Genomic DNA, 22458 nt, shown 5'->3' on the forward strand with positions numbered 1-22458 from the left:
GGCGCTCGCGACAGTAGTGTATGGTTAGCAACTTTTTCGAAGCCTCACCTGTTGCAAGGGACAATCCCAAGTGCCACACTGTATTCTTGGATGACTCCCTCCAGTCAAGGACACTGGGCAGGTGCACATCTGCATTTCAAGAAGCTGGATCTAGAATGTTCTACTTTCCGCCAACATTTTTCAAGTAAAAGGGTTCTACGCTAAGGGTAAATTTATTATTTTCTTAATATTTATTCAGATCACAGGAGAAAACTTTTCACTAATCCTTGCAAACTACAATGAAATATTGCTGACGCCTTCGTCTTACTTGGACCGAAGCCTCCTCCCGGCTCTTGTCACCACAACCCTTGCTCGTTTCATCCCCACCCCGTACCCATCGCATTCTGACAAACCTCACTGCAGCGGGCTGTGCATGCTACGCCACCTCACTTCCTTTTGCTGTGGTTTTCACCGAGCCCTGTCCCATTCCGGCCAGCCTTTCACGGATGGATACCTGACCGACTTTTTCAAAGCCCAGTTGATAGGACGGAAGGTTGTGCCTCCTATAAACCTTCACTGCTAACATCTAAGAGTTCTTTACCGGAATGTGTAATTTACCCAAACGCCAAGAACGATCGCTTGGAGAGGCAGAGACCAGCAGGGCGTGGTCACTCCGCCACGCCCCCTCCTCCGGGCTGGGCTCACAGCACCCCCGAGAAACCCTGAGCCCCCAGGGAAACCGGGCGCCTCGAACCCAGGCCTGGGGGGTCGGGGCAGCTCCCCGGGGCCGCCTTGACCCTCAGGATAAGCGACTGGCCGCTCCGGTCATCTCGTGCCGGGATCGCACCCCCCTGGAACTAGCAAACTTGTTCTTAGAAAAAAGTCACCACGCGGGGCAGCGCGCGACGCCAGCGGGCCGCGGAGCGACAGCGACTGCCCAAGGGCGGGCCCCGGATCGCACCCCCGCGCCACGAGCCGGGCCCCGCTGGACCGGTGCAGCCGCAGCCACACGCCTACGCACGCACGCACGCACGCACGCCCTCTCCGTCCCTCCCGACGTGGGGGGGCGGGGCGACGCCGGTCCTCACGGCGAGACCGGGGATTGGTGGACGGGAGGGTGACGTCGGCCCTCCAGGAGAGGCGGGGCGTCGGTGGGCGGGCCCGGGGGCGTGGCCGGGGACACGTGGTACGGAAAGCCGCGCCGCGCCTGCCGCCGGTAAGCGGGCCTTCTTCGCGGAGCCTTCCCGCTGCCTCTTTGTCCCGGTGGGCGGCCCGATCGGGGAGCGGGCCGGGCTGCGAGGGCCCCGGCCGGCGACGGGCTCGCGCCTCGTTCCGGTGCGGCCGGCCTGCTGTCGGCCTCGGCAGGCCGGAACCGTGGAGGCCGCGCTGTTCCTGGGGCAGGGGGCCGCCCCGGAAGTCCGTGGGGCGAGGCGGCCTCTCGGCGGGGACCCCTACCCCCGTCTGGGTCCCCCGGGCCGACGTGCTCCGTCGCGATGACCTGGACAGCCCCGGGTTCAGGCCTGCGTGGCGCTTGCGGGCGGGGTCAGGACGGGGCGCCCCCAGCAAGGTGGGGTTGCGGGGAGCGTGCAGGGCCGGCCTGCCGAGAACTCCAGCCCCTGCACCGGGAGTGCCCCCCACTCCAGCGTGTGGCCCCTGAGGCTGGAGCCCCTGAGGGGAGACCCGGATCCCTGGCCGGGTTGCTGATGTGGGCAGGTCTCGCATTGCGTCGGCCTCAGTCTCTCTATCTGTAAAATGGGCGACGGCACTCGGTCCGCCTGCGCTATCGTCCTGGAGGCCCTGGGCCTCGCAGCCGAGGCCCCCAGCCTGGCGCTCGCTGCCCAGGTTGGTTTCTGGAGAGCCGTCCTGGTGCAGGGGAACCTGTCCCGGGACCTGCCTGGGGCCTGTGTGGGAGGAGGGGTGGGGACAGATCAGCTCATAGTACGTTTGGGGTGGACTTCTAGGAAGAACAGATGGGAAGCCCCACCCCTGTTCTGGTGGTTTTTGCATAGACTGAAGCCATGATTCGTTATCTGCTGTATACCTTGAGCTAATGAGGAGCAGCATTGGGATACCCACCACTGAAAGAACCTGCGAGTTTAAGTTTGAAGAGGGAAGTGTGGGCTAAGACTTGCTTCTGTGCAGTCCAGCATTTTGCTGTTAGCCCCACCAGGGCAGATGAAAGTGGGTCCATCTGACTTTGGTGCTGGGGTGGGGTGGGGTGTGAAACAGGGAGAGCAGGCTGCCTGGCCCAGGGCGCAGTGGCTGGATTCGGAGTTAGGAGGAGCAGTTGCTGCTTCCCCGGGCCTGGCGACTGCCTGGGTAGCTGAACATCCCGGCCTTTGTTCTGTCTCCTAAGGTAGAAAGTGCACTTTAGATCACTGTATCTTTAAGTGACTTCAGCTGCAAGGCCATGGGTTAATTTGACTACAAAGAACTTGCTGGTAGTAAGAATGTGTCTCATGGATGTGGGATTTGTGGTACTCTAGAAACCCAAGTGAGAAACCCCGACAGTAGCATTTCATCCTGCAAACAGGTAGCTTGCATGTGGGCTGTTTCACACAAACAGGTAGCGTGTGTGCGTGTGTGTGTGTGTGTCTACATTTTTGCTGACGATGGATGACAGTGTGACGTGTTCACAGCAGTAAGGTGTCTGCGACATCAGCAGTGGACTCTACTTTTTCCAGCGCCTCCACTGAGTCACGTGAGTGGGCGGGGAGGTGTGCAGGTACGTCCTGCCCTGCTGCTGGTGTTCGAAGAGGGGCAAGAGGGCACTAGGAGCTTAGTCGTCGGAGCTCCTGCCCACACAGAATTCACATGACTTCATGCCACTGTGTGCACAGCTGGGGAAGCTTCCTGGGTCTGCCAAGCGGCTGCCAGGCTTGGGGGAAGTCACCTCTCCATTTGAGCTCTCTCTGGGGGCCTACGCAAAGAACAAAAAGCTCTTCAGCGGCGATGTGTCCGTGCGTGGCATTCACCAGCACCCACGCAGGAGGCCCTGCGCTGTGTTTGTGATGCACCTGGGGCCCCAGCCGCGCTGATGCGTCTCTAGCCCAGACCTGCCACCACCGGGAGTCTCACCCCTAACAGGACTCCAGACCGGCAGCCGAAGAAGGGACTGAACCAGTTTTGAACGTCTCAGCACCAGAATTATTTTTTCACTTCGAATTCCTTTCGATTCTTGAGAACAGGGTTTCTTTTCCCCTGTACTGTCAGGTGCTGCAGAAGTTACCGGGTGTCTGGCATGGACAAACCAGTGTAGGAGGTGTGCCCAGCAGGCTGCGTGTCAGCGGCCGCTTCTTTGTCTTGTGTTCCTCCAGGACAGCACTAGGCAGCATCCAGCCCTCGGGCACACAGGCCATGAAGCCACCTGGCCTGGCCCTGCCTAGGCAGCCCCGGGCGGGCTGGAAATGCAGCAGACCCATAGCAGCCGGTTTCTGAGTCGATGATTGTGTGTAGCCCGTGAACAATGTTGTGAATATCCAAATGGCCCCTTGGCAAAAAGAAGAGTCCCCTACCCCCCTATGCCCCCCAACACCACGTGCACTGGAGGTTTGGCACACTGCCCTCAGCCTGGGCTGAGGACCAAGAGCACCCACTGCAGAGTCCGTGCAGCCTTCCATGGGCTGTGTTGGCTGTGTTGTGGGTTTGTGGCTGAAGACACGAGATGTGACGAGGTGACTGTCTTCTCTGGGGCAGTAGGAAGTGGAAGGTTCCCTGTGAATAAATCAGCACTACTGGGCACTTCCTCCTCTACTTTGCAGCCAGCTCTGCTGTCTCGGGGTGCCGCCTGCTTCCCCCACCCCGCTGCCACTGCCTGCCTCTGGCCTGCAGTTTTGTGTAGTTTCCTTCTGAGGGAAGCAGGGAGGTTCCATCCAGCCTCTAGCTTTGTCACTGAAGCCCCAGTCGCTTCCCTGTGAAGAGGGTGTTGCAATGCGGGCTGGAGGGGCGGAGCAGCGCTGCACCACTCCCAGGCTCCCAGCCCCAGCGAGCGCCTGCCAGGCCGGTTGCCGCCAGTCTCTACCTGGAGGCAGGACTGACCGTTGCTCTTCCTTCCAGGAATCTCCAAGGTGTGCCGTGTGGCTGAAGGATGGCGGCCCTCACGACCCTGTTCCAGTACATTGATGACAATCAGGAGCGCTACATCCAGGTAAAAGGGAGCTGAAGACTGGGCTCAGAGGAACTTCTGAGAGGCTAAGAGGAATCACACTGTTCAAGTCCACGTTTGAGAACGCCACCTAGGAATCCCTTCTCCTTACACTGACTTTCACATTTGATTTTTGCCAGGAAGTGTGAGCATATGCTTCCAGTGCAGCAAGACTAATGTGAGAGTCTTGTTTAATCTCCGCTCTGTGTTTAGCATGTCGTGAGGCCGTCTCGTTATATATTACTCTGCTTCTTGACATTAACTTAAATAATCATGTTATGGAGTTATTCTTGGTGCACACATTTCAGATGAGATTTTTAGAATTCTTACTCTAAAAATTATAGTTCGGGAAACTTGAACATTGTCAAGATGATAAATAGGCCAACTTGGGCTGTGTAACAACGTTGAGAATTTTCTGTGTCTTCAGTCATAACTTTGTTAGATTCAGATTCTAGCTTGTCTTTGTACAGTTTACTTCACTTCATTCTTAATGGTTAAAAAAATACAGTCTGGCGCTGGTGCCACAGCTCACTAGGCTAATCCTCCGCCTGCGGTGCCGGCACCCCGGGTTCTAGTCCCGGTTGGGGTGCCAGATTCTGTCCCAGTTGCTCCTCTTCCAGTCCAGCTCTCTGCTGTGGCCCGGGAGTGCATTGGAGGATGGCCCAGGTCCTTGGCTCCTGCACCTGCATGGGAGACTGGGGGGAAGCACCTGGCTCCTGGCTTCGGATCGGCACAACGTGCCGGCCGTAGTGGCCACTTGGGGGGTGAACCAACGGAAAAAAAGAAGACCTTTCTCTCTGTCTGTCTCTCTCTCACTGTAACTCAAAAGAAAAAAAAAAAAAAGATAACAGTCTGGCGTTTTTCTGTTAGGCTCTAGTTCAGAATACAGAATCAGCGCGGTTTTAAAATCTTAAGCAAAAAGCCAAGAAGGGTCTGTTTCTCTAACGTGTTCAGCACGGGCAGGTCAGCTTGGCGTGCCTGGAACATGGCAGAATTACTGTGCGTACCTTTCTCCCCTAAGGAGCACCGCTTCAAAAATCCCCTGTGCTTGCTGTCCACAACAGAAACTCGCACACTGGGTGGCCATCCAGAGCGTGTCGGCGTGGCCGGAGAAGCGAGGGGAGATCGGCAGGATGATGGAAGTCGCCGCGGCCGACATCCAGCAGCTGGGCGGCTCTGTGGAGCTGGTGAACATCGGGAAGCAAAAGGTGAGGCTTCAGCGTCTCAGCTGGTCTCAGAAACAGGGAAGGGCCTGATTCAGCCATGGCTTGTGTGGGGTGCTGCACGTGGACCGGGGCAAAGGTTCTGTGATACTCAGCGTTTTCCTGCAGTCAGGGGAACTGAGTTAATGGAAAAGCCATTCTCAGCGAGGAGTGGAGATCCTCTTGCAGAAATCAGGGAGCTTGCAAATGAGGAAGTTGCACTTTACCCACACGGATTTAACCATCCCATCAGCCGCCACCCAGCCAGCCAGCACTGTGCCCCAGGCTTCACGGTGGGCTGGGAGAGCTGTATGTGAGGGATCTGGGCGCGGCTGCATTGTAATGCGGGCCTCTGACAGATGAGAATGCTTGTCTTCTTTGTCTTCTCAGCGAGCATTCTCAGTTCCTGGTCACTACTCCAGGATTTTAGTTTCGGATGATTTCAGCCCCGTGTGAATCGTATATTTCATGCTATTTATTTTCAGAGTTTACAGTCCTCTTAAGTGCAGAGTGTGGCAAGTCTAGGTTGGTCTTGGTTCTTCTGCTTGGTGATGAGGGGTCAGACTGCAGTCTCAGGCCTGGAAGGTGGTTGTGAATGTTCCGGTCAGTCTGATTGCCAGCCTGGAAGGTGGTTGTGAATGTTCCGGTCAGTCTGATCCCCAGCCTGGTGGGCTGGTGTCCTGTGGGAGCCTCTGTGGCTCATGGGAAGGCCAGCATTCCAGTCCAGTCCTCCTGACTCCTCATCCGGTATTTTTGGTTGAGAGTTTCTTTGACAACAACTTTAATAACCGACTTAAGGTGTGTACCTTTTCCCAAGAATTTTCTCTTACTCTTGGGAGGATGAACCAAAATTTTTCTTACTCTTTTCTTTGAGAAGCTTATGAACTTGCTACCCCTCCCTTTTTTGCTAATATTAAAATAAGTGGGGTGAGTAAGTTCCATTACAAGAAAGAATAACTTGTTCCCACTCACGGCTGATGCTAAGGTCAATTCCTAAGGAAGGGCCAGAGTGACGTTGTGCTGCTTTGAATCACACGACAGCTGTGTGTATCGGGGACGGAAGACCTCACCCCAGCTCGGAAAGCGCTGTGGAGGCTGTGGCGGTGAGGTGCAGCGTGGTCTGTCTTCCCGTCCGTGTGTCTAAGGACGGCTCCATTGCTCGGGATTAGGCTGACGTGAGGCGGGAGTGGAGGCGGGGTGGGAGCTGCCCACTGTGCGTGCAGAGGCTGCAGGACGCCCAGGCCTGGGGGACTCCTAACGCAGTGCACTTTAGGGCAGATTTCCCTGTGGCCCCAGCAGCTTCTAGGAAGTGCGGGAGTACCTCGGAGGAGCTCTGTAGGGTGCACATTTCATTAGAGAAATCCCCCGTCATTTAGAGTCAACTCCCTGCTCAGCTTGGGACATGTGTCCTGTGTGACCAGGGAGTTCTGAGGAGTGAGTCTTTGCCCCTGGTGGCCACAGGCTGCCTTTCTGAGGACCAGTGTGCCGGCCCAGCCCGTGTGCAGTTGGCATGGGTGAGCCATGTGGCATGCAAGTGCTGCCTGCTGGGAGCTGTCGGGTTGGAAGAGTTACCTGGGGTAACTCAGAAAACAGATCCTGCGTTCTTCCAGCTTCCAGCCACTGCCCAGCTGCTCGGCGTGCTTGTACGTGGGAGGCCCCAGCTGCTGTCCAGGTCACCTGTTGCTCATTTTACCTCCTATGTGTAACTGGCCAGTGTGGCTGTCCTGCCACTTTGGTTTGAGTTATGTTACTTCCATAGGCAGTGTTTTCTAGTAGCTAGACGTGTGTATGTGTGTGAGTGTGTGTGTGTGAGTGTGTGTGTGTGAGAGTGTGTGTGGTGTGTGTGTATGTGGTATGTGTGTGTGTGTGAGTGAGTGTGTGTGTGTGTGGTGTGTCGTGGGAACAAGCCCTTCCTCCTTGGCTAAGACAGAAGTCCGAAGCCTTTGCCGGCCTCTGCCGCCTGCTGTGACACTTCCTAATGGTCAGCAAACGTTTGCCTCTTGGAAGAGGACTGGGGCAGGAGGTGCTCGGGCCATGGGGTTTGTGCGCAGCCTAAGTGGCCAGGGTTTCGTCAGAGGTGGAGGCTGCAGAGCTGATGTGGAACTTGGAGAAGGCCCAGGAGGCATTTGCCTTCACATCCCGAGACTCAGGGAAGCGCTGTGATGGGTCGTTTCTGTTTCCTGCAGGGGCAGGAAGACGGACAGGCCTTGGGCGCAGGGCTCGGGGGAGTGCCAGCCAGCACTACTTGAGTCATGTGCTTAAGTGAAAGACGCTTCCTTCTGTCCTGCTGTACAGCCCTGTCTGTAGTCTGCATACAAAATGTAAAAAAATGCATCTCCTGGCTTAAGATTGGCTAGCTGCCAACCCTCGTTTTAAAAAATCACAAGTCGAGTTGCATGGGTGATGTTTTGTTTTGTGAAAGAAAAAAATCAGCCCTGCAAACGTACCAGCTGCCGGAAGTTGGTGGGCGTGGTTCATGATGAGGACGGACGAGGAGGCTCGGGGCTGCAGGAACGGGTGCCGGCAGCCCCGAGCCTGACAAGCTGCTCTGATTGCTTCTGCCCGCACTCAGCTCCCTGACGGCTCCGAGATACCGCTGCCACCCATCCTCCTTGGCAAGCTGGGCTCGGACCCCCAGAAGAAGACGGTGTGTATCTACGGGCACCTGGACGTGCAGCCCGCGGCGCTGGAGGACGGCTGGGACAGCGAGCCCTTCACCTTGGTGGAGCGGGACGGTGAGGCCTCCGCGTGCACCTTCTGCTTTGGGCATCGCTGGCAGCCTCTTGGGTTTCCCTGTGCAGGACAGATGACTTGTAACACAATGTAGAAGCTGGTTTCTGGGCGTTCCATGGGCCTTATGCTGACACTAGGGGAAGCCTTCCCTTCCTCGTGCCAGTGAGTCCGTGGTGGCCTTGACTCTGCGGGGCCGCTGGCCTGAATGGAGACTGTCCAGCCCCTCAGCCCGAGTGCTGCCCCACCCTGGCCGTGGGGGCGCCTTGGTCACTTCCCCGGCAGCTTGGGCTGTCCTCCGCTGCACATCCCGGCGTGGCACAGAGGCCTTCTGCTTTCATGTCTGTGAACAGCTTGCCCGGGTGCAGGAGCCCTCCCCTGCGCCTGGCCCAATGGGCGGGTCTCAGACTGCTTCTGTGGACCTCCTTCGCGTGAATCCCTGCCGGGGTCTTCAGGGCCTTCCTGGCTTCCCGGGAGTTGTGATCCTTCCTGGGCAAAACTGAACGCCGTTTCCTCTCCTACAGTGGCGTGTACGAGACGCACTCCCCGCCCTGGCCCTCCTCCCAGTGAACGCGCCAGTTATAGTTATATATATATATAGTTATATATATATATAGTTATAGTTATAGTTAACGTACAGTCGCTTCCGGGTACACCCGGGCTCTCCTCGGGCTCTCCCCAGCCACATCCGCTCCATCTGTCTGGAACTGGGGGCCTGCTCTTCACACACCTCAGGCAACAGCACCACCCGCCCCCAGCCTGGTCTCCCTGCCCCTGCCCGGGCCCTCTCTCCCACGGCTCTCCCCCACTGAAGCCCTTCCCGTCCTTTTGAGTGGCTGTGCCCTGCCACTCCGCCTCCTGCCCCGGTCCTCACGTGTTAGCACCTCACGCTGATCCTGCACCAGCTTTGCACAAAGCCTCCGGGCAGACTCAGGACAGCCCGAGGCCCTTGCCCACTTGCTCCGCCTTCCCCTCCGTGCTTTTCCACCCGAGCCAAACCACTTAGACCACAGGCAGCCCCAGGAGCCCACACTACTCCATGCCACAGCAGGGGACCTGAGCCACCGTGGTTATGTGAGCAGTGGTCACCACAGCCACGTCTTCCATGGCCTCCCTCTGAGACCCGCTCTGGCCAGTCCTCCCTCCTCCCTCTGCAGACTCTGGTCAGTGAAGCTAGAATGGGGCCTCCAGCCGAGGTCAGCCTCCCTGCGGACATCCCACCCACGCTGCCCTGGAGCGGGAGCTCGGCGTGGTTCTCCCTGTCTCTCATGCTCCCCTGAGCCCAGCGGTTGTCACCGGAGCAAGGACTGTGTCTTGGGAGAGCTTCTGTGGAAAACTGGGTTTAGCTTGCACAAGGACGTTCCCACAGTAGTGATGACTGTCAGCCTCACACTACCTTGGGGCAGGGAAATGCAAGCCAAAACTGCCAGGCCTTCATGGTGAGAAGTCAGAGGGCTGGCCGGGACAGACCCAGGGCGGCTGGAGCATGGCCGGCTCTGAGCCCCGGGCTGGCCGGGACAGACCCAGGGCAGCTACAGCATGGCCGGCTCTGAGCCCCGGGCTAGCTGGGACAGACCCAGGGCAGCTACAGCATGGCCGGCTCTGAGCCCCGGGCTGGCCGGGACAGACCCAGGGCGGCTGGAGCATGGCCGGCTCTGAGCCCCGGGCTGGCCGGGACAGACCCAGGGCGGCTGGAGCATGGCCGGCTCTGAGCCCCGGGCTGGCTGGGACAGACCCAGGGCAGCTACAGCATGGCTGGCTCTGAACCCCGGGCTGGCCGGGACAGACCCAGGGCAGCTACAGCATGGCCGGCTCTGAGCCCTGGGCTAGCTGGGACAGACCCAGGGCAGCTACAGCATGGCCGGCTCTGAGCCCTGGGCTAGCCGGGACAGACCCAGGGCAGCTGGAGCATGGCCGAGCCCTGAGCCCCGGGCTGGCCGGGACAGACCCAGGGCAGCTACAGCATGGCCGGCTCTGAGCCCCGGGCTGGCCGGGACAGACCCAGGGCGGCTGGAGCATGGCCGGCTCTGAGCCCCGGGCTGGCCGGGACAGACCCAGGGCAGCTACAGCATGGCCGGCTCTGAGCCCCCACGGCCTGGGCTCCTCACAGGCTGCACTGAGCCGCTCTGCCCTCTCCCTGGTCTGCGAGACTGCGCCCTGGTGGTGTGGCAGGCAGAGCACAGGCCTCAGCTGTTGATGGTGGTCCATCTGGAGCAGGTGTTGGGGGACGAGTACTGGGACAGATGACAGGGATTAGAAATGGTACCACAACTCAAGAAAGAGAAACCAAGAACTCAAGAGTGACAGTGCAAGTTCTGTTCCTTATCAAGTTAGGCATGAGCACTGGGGTGGGGTGCGATTTGTGTCCCTGAGTGTGGCGGGCTCCGGCCTTCCTGCTTCCAGCTGCTGTGGCAGACTAACGAACCAGCCACCTGGCCTGACTTCCTGGGATTGAGTTCTGAGCTCCCCGGGCTCCGCAGGCGCCGCCCTGGCGAGGCCGGTGGCATTCACAGGACCCAGCGTTCCAGTGAGCGCGGTGACTGCTCCCGAGGTTCTCACGGCAGTGCTGCATGGAGTCGGGCTGCTGTGAGAGGAGACCTCACCCAGGAGCCCCGTGGTCCTGCTCAGATGGCGTCAGATGGCCGTCTGAGATAAGCGCCTCCCGGCTGTGGAATAGTCCCCACTTGATGAATGCGTCGGTTGCTCTTGCAGGCAAGCTGTATGGGCGAGGCTCCACGGACGACAAGGGACCTGTGGCCGGCTGGATGAACGCCCTGGAGGCCTATCAGAAGACAGGTCAGGTACGCTCCGCGGGCGCTCTGCCCGTCCACGGCTCCTGTCTGCAGTACTGAGACAGGCTGTCCGTTCACTCGGGAAAAGCAGCGCCCGCTTATCAGCACAGCTGACTCAGGTTGAAGAGAAACCGTAAAAGTGTAATTGCTTTACAGATACTCAAGGGTTGTAATATTGATGATCAGCAAGATTCTTGCCAACAGGTGAGACAAGAACTTCAGCCGCTGACTGTGCCCGCAGGCATGGCCGCCAGCCACCGTGCAGCACGGCCGTGTGACTGTCTCTGTCTTCCCTCCTCCTACACATAGGTTTTATTTTTAAAAATGTGTTTTCTTAACTAGGAAATACCTGTTTAGTGTTCAAAGTTAGTAAAAATACAGAAAAGTAGGGAGGAAAAAATACCCGTAATGCATTGTTGTTGACTGAGATTTTGATGTTTTTTAACCTAATTGTGATCATGCTGTGTAGAAGGTTTTCATATCTTGCTTTTATATTGTATTGTGATAAAAATAAACGTTGGACAAAGCATGGAATGTGAGATCTGAAAAGAGCCTCAGAGCCTGTCCACATGGTCACTTTCACAAGAAGGAAGTGACTCCCAGAACCCATGGTCACGGCTGACTGCTGACAGCCCTGCGTGCTGGGTGCTGGAGCTAGGAAGCCCCGCCCCTTCAGGGCCCTGTGGAGCCCTCAGCCCAGGGCAGGGGTGCTGGGGGACAGGGCAGAGCTCAGAGCGCTCCACGGCCTGACGCCTGTTCCGCATGGCAGGTCTGGGGGCAGGAGAGGAAAGGGAGTGCACGTAGTGATGAGCAGTGCTGTGTGGGCAGCTGCAAGCCAGGACTCCTGGAACTTGAGTCCCACTTGGCTCTGCCAGTCCTCTCGAGTAGTCTCTAGGGGTCCCCCAGCTTGTCGTGCAACTTTCTCATCTGTGCATGGGGCGACCTGCCTCACCCCAGAGAGTTGGGGAGCCCATGGAAGACCACAAAACGTGACCTTATCCTCAGGGGTGTGTTACCCTTGGGCCTCTGGCCAGGGCTGTGGTGGCTGTCGCAGGCAGTGCTGCTGGTGCCATGGGGCCTGCTTGGAGGAGAAGGGAGCTCACTCGTTCTTCCTCCAATCAGCAGAGGCTGGGGCTCTTCCTTGTGGCCTTGATTTTAGAGGGAGCAGCTGGACGCTCGGACGCTGTTTGTCTGGGAGCTGGTAGAGACCCCTGATTGGGGCATCGCAGGCGTGCTGCTGAGAGCCTTGCCTCCCAGCCTGGCCCAGCGTGGCCCGGGCATCCGCAGTCCAGTGCTCGTGAGCGGGACCCCCGTGGGTACTTGCAGCAGCCTGGGCCGGAGGAGGCTGGGTGTGTGGAACCTTCCCTTTCAAGGCGCTGGGGTGTCCTGCCTGTTGCTTCTGAACGGATCGCACAGAAGACTGAGTACCTGCTCTTCGTGTCCCCGTCCCCTAGGATATCCCTGTCAACATCCGCTTCTGCCTCGAAGGCATGGAGGAGTCTGGCTCCGAAGGCCTGGACGAGCTGATTTTTGCCCAGAAGGACAAGTTTTTTAAAGACGTGGACTACGTCTGCATCTCTGACAACTACTGGCTGGGCAAGAAGAAGCCGTGCATCACCTACGGGCTCCGGGGCATCTGCTACTTCTTCATCGAGGTACAGCGCTGGGCTGCCCGGCCCCGTTTCCCCGCCGCTGACTCCTGCATCCCCCTGTTCTGTACCCTGCCACGGGCAGGTGCCAGGACGCCCGCCCCGTGGAGGGGGAGCTTGGCGCGGGCTCAGGGCCCTGGCTCTAGGCCCGGCGTAGGTGGCATAGGGCAGTGCCACCTCCTGCCATCGGGAGTCCATTTCATGGCAGTGTCACTGGCACTGTTACTTGTTCTGTCGCCTTGGGGCAGCACAGTGGAGGTTACATGCTTGTCCCTTTTAGAAGACTGAGATGTGTACAAAATGTTCTAGAAATACTTGTAAAAATGCAAATGTGCCTGCTTTAGCACGTCAGCTAAAGGGAACGAGACGCGCCACTCGATGAAGAGAAGCGGGCAGGACCAGCGTGGGAAGGGCCACCTGTGGGCAGCAGTCCCTGTCCACCTGTGGGCAGCGGTCCCTGTCCACCCGTGGGCAGCACTCCCCGTCCACCCGTGGCAGCACTCCCCGTCCACCCGTGGCAGCGGTCCCCGTCCGCCCGTGGGCTGCGGTCCCCGTCTGCCCGTGGGCAGCGGTCCCTGTCCGCCCGTGGCAGCGGTCCCTGTCCACCCGTGGGCAGCACTCCCTGTCCACCCGTGGCAGCACTCCCTGTCCACCCGTGGCTGCGGTCCCCGTCCGCCCGTGGGCTGCGGTCCCCGTCTGCCCGTGGGCAGCGGTCCCTGTCCGCCTGTGGGCAGCAGTCCCTGTCCGCCCGTGGCAGCGGTCCCTGTCCGCCTGTGGGCAGCAGTCCCTGTCCGCCTGTGGGCAGCAGTCCCTGTCCGCCGTGGCAGCGGTCCCTGTCCGCCCGTGGCAGCGGTCCCTGTCCACCGTGGCAGCACTCCCTGTCCACCCGTGGGCAGCACTCCCTATCCGCCCGTGGCAGCAGTCCCTGTCCACCTGTGGGCAGCAGTCCCTGTCCGCCCGTGGGCAGCGTAGCCAGGAGCATTTTGGCTGCCTGAGTTGTGATTGGGAAAGTGCCTGAACTCGCGCCTTCAGGGAGCAGATTTTGACTTGGACACTGTCAGCTTGTGCGTGTGCCTCGAGCCGTCATGTGGTGGAGAGGAGCTCCCACTAAGGCCCCGACCTACGTGGCCTTTGTCCCCGTGCAGGTGGAGTGCAGTGACAGAGACCTGCATTCGGGGGTGTACGGCGGCTCGGTGCACGAGGCCATGACGGATCTCATCGCACTGATGGGTGAGCGCGGGGCTGGCGGTCAGGCCTGGGTCACTCGGGGCAGAGTGCACTGGGCATATTTCCAGGCTGTGTTATCACTGTGTGGAACCTTCAGGAACCAACTTCCATGTGTTTCTTAACCGGCCCACCCCGCTCCTCCCACCCCTGTTCCCTTAAAGAGACCCCGTGCCTCACTTCTGCTCTGCCGGCCTCTGCTCTGTGCAGAGCACTGCTGTGCCTTGTCACCACCCGCCGAACCCTGCCTTGCCTCCAGCACCCACTCGGACACGCCCAGGTCCTGTCCTCCCCTGGACGCCGCCTTTAGCTCTTGGCAGGCGCTGCCTGGTCTGACCGTGTTACACTGGCCACGTGGAGGCCCCTGCTTGGACAGCTCTTTTAGAGCAAGAGCCACGTCTCTGTCTTCCTGGCACCCTCCTGGTGTAAGGCGGTCGGAGCTGCCGATTCCCGGCACGATTCTGTAGGCTGCCGGGTGCCCTCCCAGCGACGGCTGCACGGGCGAGGGCTGGTGTCTCCGGGCTCTGTCTTCTCCGTTCCCCTCTCAGCCTGCAGAGCAGCTCATCTCCCCTGGAATGTGCACTCGGAGAGAAACGCGGGGACCAGGCGCGGACCAGGAGGCGCAGGCCGCAGGGCTCTCTGAGACAGCCGGCGTCGGTGCTGCTGCACACCGAGTGTTCCGCCCACTGTCGCTCTTCGCAGGCTCCCTCGTGGACAAGAAGGGGAAAATCCTCATCCCTGGCATCAACGAGGCCGTGGCCCCGGTGACCAGCGAGGAGCAGCAGCTCTATGACCACATTGACTTCGACCTGGACGAGTTCGCCAGGGACGTGGGCGCAGAGACGCTCCTGCACGGCTGCAAGGTGCTGGCCGGGGCCTGCCCCTCCGTCAGGCTCGTCGCGTGTCCTGTGTCCAGAGGCCCCTCGGGAGACAGCTGGGCTATCCGGTACACCGTATCAGGCGGCTCCGACTTCCAGAGAGCAGGACGGGAGGGGTCAGGCTCTGTGAAGCGTCCGAGTCCACGGCTGACTCCAGGAGACCCAGCGTCTCCTGCTGGCGGGTGCCGTCCTCCTGGGCCCAGGGGTTGTTTAACTCATACGTGACAGAGCCACCTGCAGGGTGGGAACTGCACAGGATGGCTGCTTCACCATCAGGGGACCTTGTGTGGTGCGGTTCAGCGCTGGGCTTGTGAGGCTGTGGGCACAGGTCCAGCAGCACCGCTGTAGCCAGCATTTTTGAGTCTAGCGCCAGGCCTTGCACTGTGCAGGCCCTGGGGATACACAAGGAATAAGACCAACTGGACTCTGGGGTTCTGTCTCCCAGAGACAGACTTCAGGAGGGCACACGGGGCTGGTGCTGAGGGCCGTGGGCCTGCTGCGGGGCTAGTGGCAGGGCCTGGAGAGAGTTGTCGGGGAGCTGAGGCCAGTGTGAGCTGTTGGACACTCACAGGTGCATCTGGCTGTTTGGGGACTGAAGGCAGGGCCGGGGGAGGGGAGGAGGCTGGCACCGAGACTGACATGCTGAGTGGCCTACTGGGAGCTCGTGTGTCATCCGAGCCAACAGTGGGCCCAGCCACTGCAGGATTCCCCACCGCATGGCTCTCACGACTCTCACGTCTGGGCAGCCAGCGAGGCTACGGCAGGTGTGACCCTGACTAGAGGGGGAGGGACCGAGTCAGGGCAGACGACAGGACCAAGGGGCCAGAGCTCAGGGGTGGGAAGACACAGCCGGTCAGCTGATGCCGGGGACCGGGGGACCAGGCACACAGGAGGAAGGGGTGCCAGGGTCGTGTTTGCTGCCGTGCAGGGTATTGTAGGGCCTTGACTGGTCCTGCAGAGGTCACGGAGCTCTTAGCTTGACAGACAAGATGTGTCCACACGTGAAGTTGCTGTAGAGTATGGTGGCCAGGAGGCCAGGGCGTGTAGAAAGGCCGTGGGACGCTCAAGCTGCTTCCTGTCTGGCCTTGGTCAGGGAGGGAGGGTGGTGTCTGTCTGCAGTCACGGGGCCACACCAGGATGCAGTGGTCACCAGCTCTCCTCTCCCAGGAAAGATGAACCCCACATTCTGGGCCGAGGGCCCGGGGAGCATCCACAGATGGTTTGTGTGCGTCCCCTCTTCCTCCTGCCCACGTCACCCCAGATGTTGTAGGCATTCATGACTAGCCCCGGGGCTTTCCCAGTTCTGTCTCTCCAATCTGAGCTGTCCAGGCTGTAGCGAGGGGCGCTGAAGGGCCACACTGGGCTGTGGAAACCCTCAGAGTCGCCTCTGGGCTGGGCTCTGGGGGCGCTGACCCTCGCGTGTCTCCACAGAAGGACATCCTCATGCACCGGTGGCGGTACCCGTCCCTCTCCCTCCACGGCATCGAGGGCGCCTTCTCCGGCTCCGGGGCCAAGACTGTGATCCCCAGGAAGGTCATCGGCAAGTTCTCCATCCGACTCGTGCCGGACATGACTCCCGAAGCTGTCAGCGAGCAGGCACGTGGGGGCGCAGGGCGGGGCCCGGGGGGCTGGCCACTGGACTGGGGCAACAGAAGGCTCTTCCCAGGGCAGAAACCCAGACCCCACGTGTCCCTGTTGCTTGGCCCTTGCCAGCTCAGCAACACGACGCCCCAGAGAGGCCGGATGCACAGGCCTCACACCTGAGTGCTCTTTGTTCCTGCTGCAGCACGCCCAGATCTGACCTCTGACCCCACCTAAGGACTCCGGACCCATTGTCTGGGAGAGTTCAGGGGAGCAGCCTGTCTGTGGTAGCAGGTGGGCGGCGGTTCTAGGAGCTGCTGGTCAGCCAAACCCACCGCGTGGCCGCCCCCACCCGGGAGGGTGTCATGGAGGGTGGGCCTTGGGCTTCCTGTTTGTACTGTGACAGCTCTGTCGTGAGGTGCCTGGCTGGCTCCCGGCTCCGCGTTGTACCTGCGTGAGCGTGGCTGTGCTGGTTTGGCGGCTCCGGCTGCACAGCCCGGGCGGCTGAAACGGCAGACGGTGTTGCTCAGAGCTTGTGGAGGCAGGAAGGTCCGGGCTCTGGGAGCCGCAGGTGCTGCGTGCCGGGCGTGCTCTCCCCGGCCTGTGCGTGGGGTCTGGGGCCTGCTGACTTCCTATAAGGACGCCAGTCATCTGCCACCAGGGTCCCACCCTTAAGACCCCGTTAACCGTGATTACGTCTGTGACTGCGTCTGTGGAGGCCCTGTCTCCAAGTACAGTCGGGCTTAGAGCTTTTGTATGATTTGGAGGTACACACATTTCCAGCCATGACGTAAAGCAAGTTAGGGAACAGTTTAAATCATACCATTGATTGGAGTATCTACATGCAGGGTGAATTGCTCAATGCTGAAACGTTGCCTTTTACCTGAAAGTGACTGGATATTGTTTCCTCACGAAAAGTCCCCTTGTCATGGTTGTGCAGACCCAAGTTTGGCACTAAAAATTGAAGTGCATGGTAGACAGAGTAGACCTGCTGTAGACTCCTTGTGGGGCCACTGAAGCAGATTGTACACACTGTAGGCTGGCTGTAGACTTGTGGGCCCGTTGTGGCAGACCTGCTGTAGCCTCGCCGCAGACCTGTTCCTTTGTAGACGCATCGAACACCTGCTGTGGCAGATTGGTGCATTGCCAGCACTGGAGCAGATGTGAAGCTAATGAAACGTGTGTGTCTTCTGTCTGCGGGGCAGGTCACAAGCTACTTGACTACGAAGTTTGCTGAACTGCACAGCCCCAACAAGTTCAAGGTGTATATGGGCCACGGTGGGAAGCCCTGGGTATCCGACTTCAACCACCCTCATTATATGGCTGGACGGAGAGCTCTGAAAACAGGTTGGATGCTCCCTGGGGACGAATGCGCACCCTGTCCTGTGGTGTGGGCATCAGCAGTGCTCAGGGCGGGCAGGGATGTGGGACGGGGCAGAGTCTGACTCGGTGTTGCTGAGCGGGGGCTCCGTGAAGGATTCCCACCCTGAGGCCCCAGCGTTGACCATTTCTTTTACTCCATTTTCCCCAGTTTTTGGTGTTGAACCAGACTTGACCAGGGAAGGCGGCAGTATTCCTGTGACCTTGACCTTTCAGGAGGCCACTGGCAAGAACGTCATGCTATTGCCCGTGGGGTCAGCAGATGACGGCGCCCACTCCCAGAATGAGAAGCTGAACAGGTGAGGCCGGTTCCTCGGGCACCACTTCCTCCTCCACGCCTCCCTGGGCGTGGCTGCTGAGAGAAGCCGGTGGGGAGCAGCGGTTCCATCCCTGTTGCCATTGGCACGTGGCGGCCGCGGAGCTGGCGGGGGTGGCACTGGTGACGTGAGTTCTGCGTTCATTGCTGGGCTTCATTTACGTCTCGCAGAACCCTGTCCCCTTCTCTTTCAAAATATTGCAGTGTTGCTGACAACTACGCAAGCTGCCTGTGTCCCTTCCTGACTTGGGCTCACCCAGTGGGGTTCCTGTGACTCAGGGGTGGAGGCAGCCCCAAGGTAGTGGCAGCAAGGAGAGACGCAGGCAGGCAGGGGCCCACGGACAGAGCCAGAGGGGACATCTGGCCCCTGGAATTGCTGGCAGCAGGAAGCGAGAACCCATCTGGAGTGACCGGGAACACCAGGCAGGACTGGGACTGTGGAGGGGTTTGGAGAGACACGGGCCTGATTGCCAGGCTCCAAGGCCTGGCCTTCGGAACCGACAACAGGAGCGGCCCAAGGTCGGGGTCAGGCATTTACTCAGGTTCTCTTAGATCCAGACCTGGATTGGCCTGGGGGACAGGGACACTCAGGCTGACCTGGTGGCCAAGTTCTAAAGGCAGACAGGGCTCGGGACCACCCCAAAGAGAGTGCAGAGCGTGCTGGGGAGGAGCCACAGTAGGCCTAGGTCGACGCTGCCCAACGCCAGCCAGCGCCATGATGTGTTCTTTTCCATTAGGCACAACTACATAGAAGGGACCAAGATGCTGGCTGCGTACCTGTACGAGGTGTCTCAGCTGAAGAACTGAGAGGCCGCGGAGTTGCGTGTCCAGCCAGGAGTAGGCAGCCCTCTGCCCTCGCCCGCCCTGACCTCCTGGGGCAGTGGAAGCTCCCCCGCCCCTACTTCGGTCTTCCCAGGTCACACGCAGACTGCCCAGTGCCAGTGTCCGGGTGGAGGTCGCGGTACCGGCAGTAGGAAATGTGTGTTCCTGGGGCTCGGCCGTGGCCCTGATCCCCGCCTGGTGCCCACAGGTGGTCAGGGTGACTTGACCTTATGAGATCACCAGGGTCCAAAGGCAAGGCTCCCCAGTGGGAGGCACTGCTGTGGGGAAATTGGGAGAGGACCCCACCTCCTGCCTCAGTTTCCACTTGGAATGTTCAGAGCGGGAACGAGGAGAAAAGCTGGGGGCATCTTACGGCACGGGGCCCCTGTCCAGTCCCTCGCTGGGCAGGCCTGTCCTCTCCCAAGACCCGCTGAGCCTCTCTTCTCTGTCCTGGTTCCTCACACCCGTGCCTACCTGGAAGGGCTCTGTCGTCTCAGTCTGCTGCTAAATAAAAAGCAGGAACAAAGCCTCTCCAAGAATCGCCGTCCCGCTTGCTCCCAGCGCCCTTGCCTGTGCGTGCGGCTGCAGATGGAGGCAGCCCGGGGTGAGGGTGGCGGTCAGGGCGCAGAGAGCAAGACCCCATCCTCCCAGGCCGCCTCTCCTCCTTCCCTCATCTGCACGCGTGACGGTGACACGCTCATCACCCCCTGAGGGCACAGAGGGGTCTCCTCGCTGCGAGGCCAGAGGTCCAGCTGATGTAAAGAACACCGCACCCAACAGGCCAGCTTCTGTCAGGGAGAGGAAGCAGAGCCCTTGGAGAAGCTCTGTGTGGGGCCGGCGGGGGGAAACACGATGAGCAGGGAGTTGTGGGTGGTGGCAGGGCTCAGAATCAGCCCGGCCACTCCAGGCGCCTGTGGCCGCCAAGGTGGAGCAGTTGGGACCTGCAGGGTGGATGGCCATCCGCAGTCTTGTTGACGGGGCTGGGTGAGGAGGAGCAGCGCTCCCGTGAGGGATTCCCACTGACCCGCAGGGAGGGAACAGCGGAGGTGGAACCCACGGTTGCTACCCGCCCAGGTGGGTAGGCCAGAGTTTGAGAAACAGGGTGACTGTCGCCTGGGAGAACTCCCCTAGTTACTGATCCATGAGGGGAAGTGGTCATTCCACAGTGGGTGGCTGGCAGGCCCACCTGGACATGAGCCAGAGCGCACCAGCATCGTGTGCCCTGATGCCCCGAGAACACACCTTCCGGCATCCTTGGATAAACCAGACTGATGAAACGGGAATAAACCCTCGTTGGTATCTGTATCACATTTGATCACGGTGCTGTGCCCGTGTAGGTGTCCGCTGGGTGAAGTATGTACGGGGGCTCCACCGGTTTGGCACCTTTCTGTGTGCCTAGGGTTATTTCAAAGGAAACCCTGAACACTCCGGCGCCAGGCACAGGTGTGCCAGCAGCCAGGGTTATCTGAGTTGGCGTCTTCCCTGCTGAGTTCCCAGTGTCGTTTTGTTGCCCCCGCTCGTTAGCGTGTACAGCACAGGGGCTACTTGTGTGCTCGGGTCGCACGACCATCACAGGCCACGGCAGAACGTTTCCATCACCTCCAGGAGAAACCTCGCAGCGCTAGCTCTCTCCGCCCTCACCGGGCCCCTCACTGCCCCGGTACACAGCCACCTCTGCTGATTGTGCCTCGTTCTTGACCTCAGGGGATGAGCTGAGCGGAAGGAACGTGTAACTTCTCCCTGAGACGGGAAGTCGAGTTCATTCCGGTCTCGTTACTTACTGGAGTCTAGGTCAGAGACGGTTCCACTGCAAATGTCGAGGATCCCTAAGCAACGGTGTTGGTGAGTTTGTAGGCCAAGGCGTCCCCGCAAGGCAGGTTTATGCTCTTGTCCTTTATGTCACCGTCCACGTGGGTACCCTGCGCTGTGTGGCGTCGCTGTCTGGGGAGCCTGTGCCCCTCCTGCCATGTGGCTCTTCCACCCTCATAGCGTCTCACGTGCGTGGTCTCTGCACCAGCTCTGGCCGGAGCAGCCGGTGGGAAAGGGGGAGGGGACAGCACATGACCTTCCCTGGCGAAGTGCAGGGCCCAAGCCAGAATTCACTTCCTCCATTTCTCCATTTGCATCTCATTGTTTGGAAAGCAGTGGATGGGGCCACCGCAGACTGCTTGACAGGCAGGGAAAAGGCCTAGGGAAAAGCCCTGGGGCCCAGGAGAGAGCACACTTAATGGGGCAGTAGGGGTCCTCCCCGAACTGGAAGGCAGCTTTAGGTTCCCCTCTTAATGCCACTCAAGAGGTCCCCGAGGTCATGGAAAGGGCACATGGACTTTAGATTTTTTACACCAAAATGAACATTTCGGGGGGCTCGCGTTGTAGCACAGCAGGCTAAGCCACCGCTTGCGTTGCTGACATCCCATATTGGAGCCCCGGTTCAAGTCCTGGCCCCCTGCTTACGCTCCTGAGAAAGCAGGGGAAGATCCCAGGACTGGGGTCTCTGCCACCTCTGTGGGAGACCTAGATGGGATTCCTGGCTACTGGCTTTGACCAGCCAAAGCCATCACAGCTGTTTGGAGAGTGAGTCACTGGATGAAGGATTCTCTCTGTGTGTCTCTCCACCTGCCAAATCTTTTCTTCTTGAAGAAATATCTCTTAACTCCCATTTTTTTCATGAACTTTTTGAAGCCCCCTCATACTATGATGTCTCTAGCAAGGAAAACAGAAAAAAGCTTGAAGACAAGAAAGGCATCCAAATTGGAAGTAAAATCGTCTCTTCATGCAGATATGATTGTATGTACAGAAAATGCAGGGGTTGGTGCTGTGACACAGGTTAAGCTGCTGGTGCTGGTGCCGGCATCCCATATGGGCACCGGATCGAGAACTGGCTGCCCCACTTCCCATCCAGCTCTCTGCTAGTGCACCTGGGAAAGCAGCAGAAGATGGCCGAAGTGCTTGGTCCTCTGCACCCACGTGGGAGACCCAGAAGAAGCTCCTGGCTCCTGGCTTCTGATTGGCTCAGCTCTGGCCATTTCGGCCATGTGATGGAAGATTTCTCTTTAACTCTTCCTTTCAAATAAATAAATCTTTATAAAGAAAATGTGGAAGATTCCACCAAATCATCTTAGAATTAATAAATTCATTTAAAAAGATGCAAAATCACCCCAAAAAAGTTACATTCCTATACACTAAAAATGAACCATTCAAGAATAAAATTAAAATGATCCCATTTACAACAGCATCAAAGAGAATAAAGTCCTTACAAATAAATTTAGGGGCTGGCCCTGGGGCTCAGTGGGTTAAAATCCCAGCCTGTAGCACAGACATCCCATATGGGCACCAGTTGTAGTCCAGGCTGCTCCACTCCTGATCCAGCTCCCTACTAATGCACCTGGGAAAGCAGTAGAAGATGGCCCAAATGCTTGGGCCCCTGCACCCATGTGGGAGACCTAGAAGGAGCTCCTGGCTTCGAATCGGCCCAGTCCCAGCCACTGCAGCCATTTAGGGAGCGAACAAGCGGATGAAAGACCTCTGTCTCTACCTCTCTCTCTAACTGTCTTTCAAATAAATAAAAGTAAATGTTTTTAAAAGGAATAAATTTAGTCCAGATTGTGAAAGCTCTGTACAGTGAACAGAGGAGAGGCTCTTCAATAAATGACATTGGGAAAGCTGGACTCTGATCTCACGCCACATACGAAGTCAACTCAAAATGGGTTAACGACTTAAATGAACAATCTAAAACTGCAAGTCTCCCAGCAGAAGACACA

The 22458-nt window shown here is 58.9% G+C and overlaps 1 protein-coding gene across 2 annotated transcripts; it reads left to right on the forward strand.

Annotated features, from left to right (window-relative positions):
- The first annotated feature begins 1130 nt into the window (after window positions 1-1130).
- On the forward strand, window positions 1131-19253 carry CNDP2 (carnosine dipeptidase 2). 2 transcript variants are annotated; one of them, XM_062201804.1, is made up of 12 exons: window positions 1131-1195; window positions 4036-4126; window positions 5188-5331; window positions 7898-8060; window positions 10768-10856; window positions 12302-12502; window positions 13642-13726; window positions 14423-14583; window positions 16030-16194; window positions 17385-17526; window positions 17711-17858; window positions 18613-19253. In XM_062201804.1, the coding sequence occupies exons 2-12, from the start codon at window positions 4067-4069 to the stop codon at window positions 18680-18682; spliced, it is 1428 nt and encodes a 475-aa protein (XP_062057788.1). In that variant the 5' UTR covers window positions 1131-1195; window positions 4036-4066; the 3' UTR covers window positions 18683-19253. The 2 variants fall into 2 exon arrangements, with proteins under 2 accessions (XP_062057788.1, XP_062057789.1); XM_062201805.1 differs by lacking the exon at window positions 1131-1195 and adding an exon at window positions 1219-1242.
- The last annotated feature ends 3205 nt before the right edge of the window (window positions 19254-22458 follow it).

The sequence above is a fragment of the Lepus europaeus genome, chromosome 9 (genome assembly GCF_033115175.1).
Source record: "Lepus europaeus isolate LE1 chromosome 9, mLepTim1.pri, whole genome shotgun sequence".
Lineage (NCBI taxonomy): Eukaryota > Metazoa > Chordata > Mammalia > Lagomorpha > Leporidae > Lepus > Lepus europaeus.

Excerpts from the sequence above, each read along its gene's own strand:
- CNDP2 (XM_062201804.1), top strand. The coding sequence starts at position 4,067 with ATGGCGGCCCTCACGACCCTGTTCCAGTACATTGATGACAATCAGGAG. Across the intron at positions 17,527-17,710 it reads ACGGAGAGCTCTGAAAACAG|TTTTTGGTGTTGAACCAGAC; the intron begins GTTGGATGCTCC and ends CATTTTCCCCAG. Across the intron at positions 17,859-18,612 it reads CAGAATGAGAAGCTGAACAG|GCACAACTACATAGAAGGGA; the intron begins GTGAGGCCGGTT and ends CTTTTCCATTAG.